Source organism: Plectropomus leopardus, unplaced genomic scaffold (assembly GCF_008729295.1).
Source record: "Plectropomus leopardus isolate mb unplaced genomic scaffold, YSFRI_Pleo_2.0 unplaced_scaffold26566, whole genome shotgun sequence".
Lineage (NCBI taxonomy): Eukaryota > Metazoa > Chordata > Actinopteri > Perciformes > Serranidae > Plectropomus > Plectropomus leopardus.
In genome coordinates, this window is record NW_024628897.1 from 1 (window position 1) to 1964 (window position 1964).

The window sequence follows — 1964 nt, forward strand, 5'->3', positions numbered from 1 at the left end:
TATTTGAAGGGTTGGTCCACCATTTAATAAATAACAAAGAAAGGATTTTATGTTTGAAACACTCCTGTGAAGCTGTGAAATGACCTCACCATTTTTCCATCACCAGAATTTAATCTAAATTTTGAGGGTTATTTTAGCCCCCTTTCTGAACCACAAGGAAGTACAAAGGCTCTGAAAGCTCAGTGTTTGATTGAAAGCCCCATGGCCGCCAAAATCAGCCCGTACCAGTCAGCTTTTACAAAGAGAATAGTCTTAAGTCTTTTTAAGTGTCTCTTAAATGTAGAGATCATTGTCAGTTTATTTATCATATTGCCAGGTACATATCATAAAGGAGGTGGGATGTTCACAATTAATGAAACCAGGGGTGCAGCCGCATCTGCTCCAGGGTGGCGCGCTCTTTGGGGTTTAGAGCTAAACATCCATTCAAAAAATCATGGCAGTCTAAAGGAGAGAGGACAGAGAACGAAGCAAAGATTATTATGTTGGTAGGTGAAGTTATTATTAGAAACAAATTATTAATACAATGCCTGAGTTTTGGTTCTAACACCAGTGTTGTCTTACCTTTGGACAGCGTATGGCTGAATTTAATTTTGTTGCGGAGGAACTTGGAGGTGCTAAATTGCTTGTGTCCATCCATAATTTCATAAAGTAGTGCGCCTAGCTGCCAGACTGTGGTGGGTTCAGCCTCATACTCCCCGTGCGCTTTGAACTCTGGAGGTACGAACGCAGAGGTTCCTACAATGCACAGATGGAGACAGAAAGAAACAGATGAAGAGTAAGCTTTAAATGAAAATCACCACACAATGGATCAACATATGGATGAAGAGCAGGAGCAGAGAGTAGATGTCATACCAGAAAAGCTGCGGAGAGGTTCGTTATTAATGAAGCAGCCACATCCAAAATCGATAATCCTCACTCGAGGAACATCAGAGCCAGTCTCAACGAGGACATTTTCAGTTTTAATGTCCCGATGAAAGACTTTGAGAGAGTGCATTTGGATTGCTCCCTCCACCAGCTGTTTCATGATGTCCTGTGACACAGATAAAGAGAAAAAGATGAGTTATAGTGGAAAAAAAGGGAGTGTAAGGTGGTGCAGCTTTTACACAAAAATGTTTCTTGCGTTCAAACCAGCTTATCGTACCTTAGCCTGGTCCTCGCTCAGGGGACCTTTGTCTTCAATAAAGCTTAACAGATCCATAGAGGGAACTGGTCTCTCCATGACCAGGAGAAGCTCGTGTTCCAGATCAAACCAGTCCAGCAATGTCACGGCCGCAGATCTCCCCAATGACTCAGGTCCACCTGCCGCTCTGAGCATGAGGTACACCTCCAGGGGGATCAAGTGTATCACTCCATCAAGAACCTGACAGAAACAATACACAGAACATAGCTTGTCTTTTAATTGGGGCTGTCAAACAATGATTTTTTTAAAATCACAAATAATTGCAGAATTCCAATAATTAATCATAATTAATTGCATTTTAATCACATTTTTAAGAGCTGAAATTCATATTGACAAGGAAAAACAGGGATGCCAGATTTGCTTGGTTAGGAATCAAATGACAGCAAAAAAATGCATGAGACTCGCAAAAAGTGGGAACTCAGTGCCCATTTTCATTCAGATATCTTGAGGTCAGGGGGCAAGGGATCCCTGTGAAGTGACCATATGCTATTTTTTCAATGGCAAATTTCTGCCGAGCTTTGGAGCTTTGGAGCGATTTAAAAAAAAAAAGTTACAGACCTTATACGCATCACGATTAACCTGTTAATGCTAATGTGGTTGTGTTTGTGTGATTTCCTCATCAACAACAAGGGAACAAGAAAGTGAAAAAAAGGATCAACAATGATAGTTGGTGCTGAGACATCAGATGGAATTACTTACCAGTGGTTCATACTCCACATCAACTTTGGGGATGTGTTTGATCGCCACCTACAGGACAGAATCAACAGTGCTTTGGTTAGCATAG

The 1964-nt window shown here is 41.2% G+C and overlaps 1 protein-coding gene across 1 annotated transcript; it reads right to left on the reverse strand.

Annotated features, from left to right (window-relative positions):
• Window positions 1-359: 359 nt before the first annotated feature.
• On the reverse strand, window positions 360-1927 carry LOC121966987 (serine/threonine-protein kinase pim-3-like; the record flags this gene model as incomplete). The annotated part of the gene is made up of 5 exons (XM_042517049.1): window positions 360-441; window positions 562-735; window positions 853-1030; window positions 1142-1360; window positions 1880-1927. Coding segments are annotated over 5 exons (701 nt in total), but the record flags the coding sequence as incomplete, so codon positions are not given.
• Between the last annotated feature and the right edge of the window lie 37 nt (window positions 1928-1964).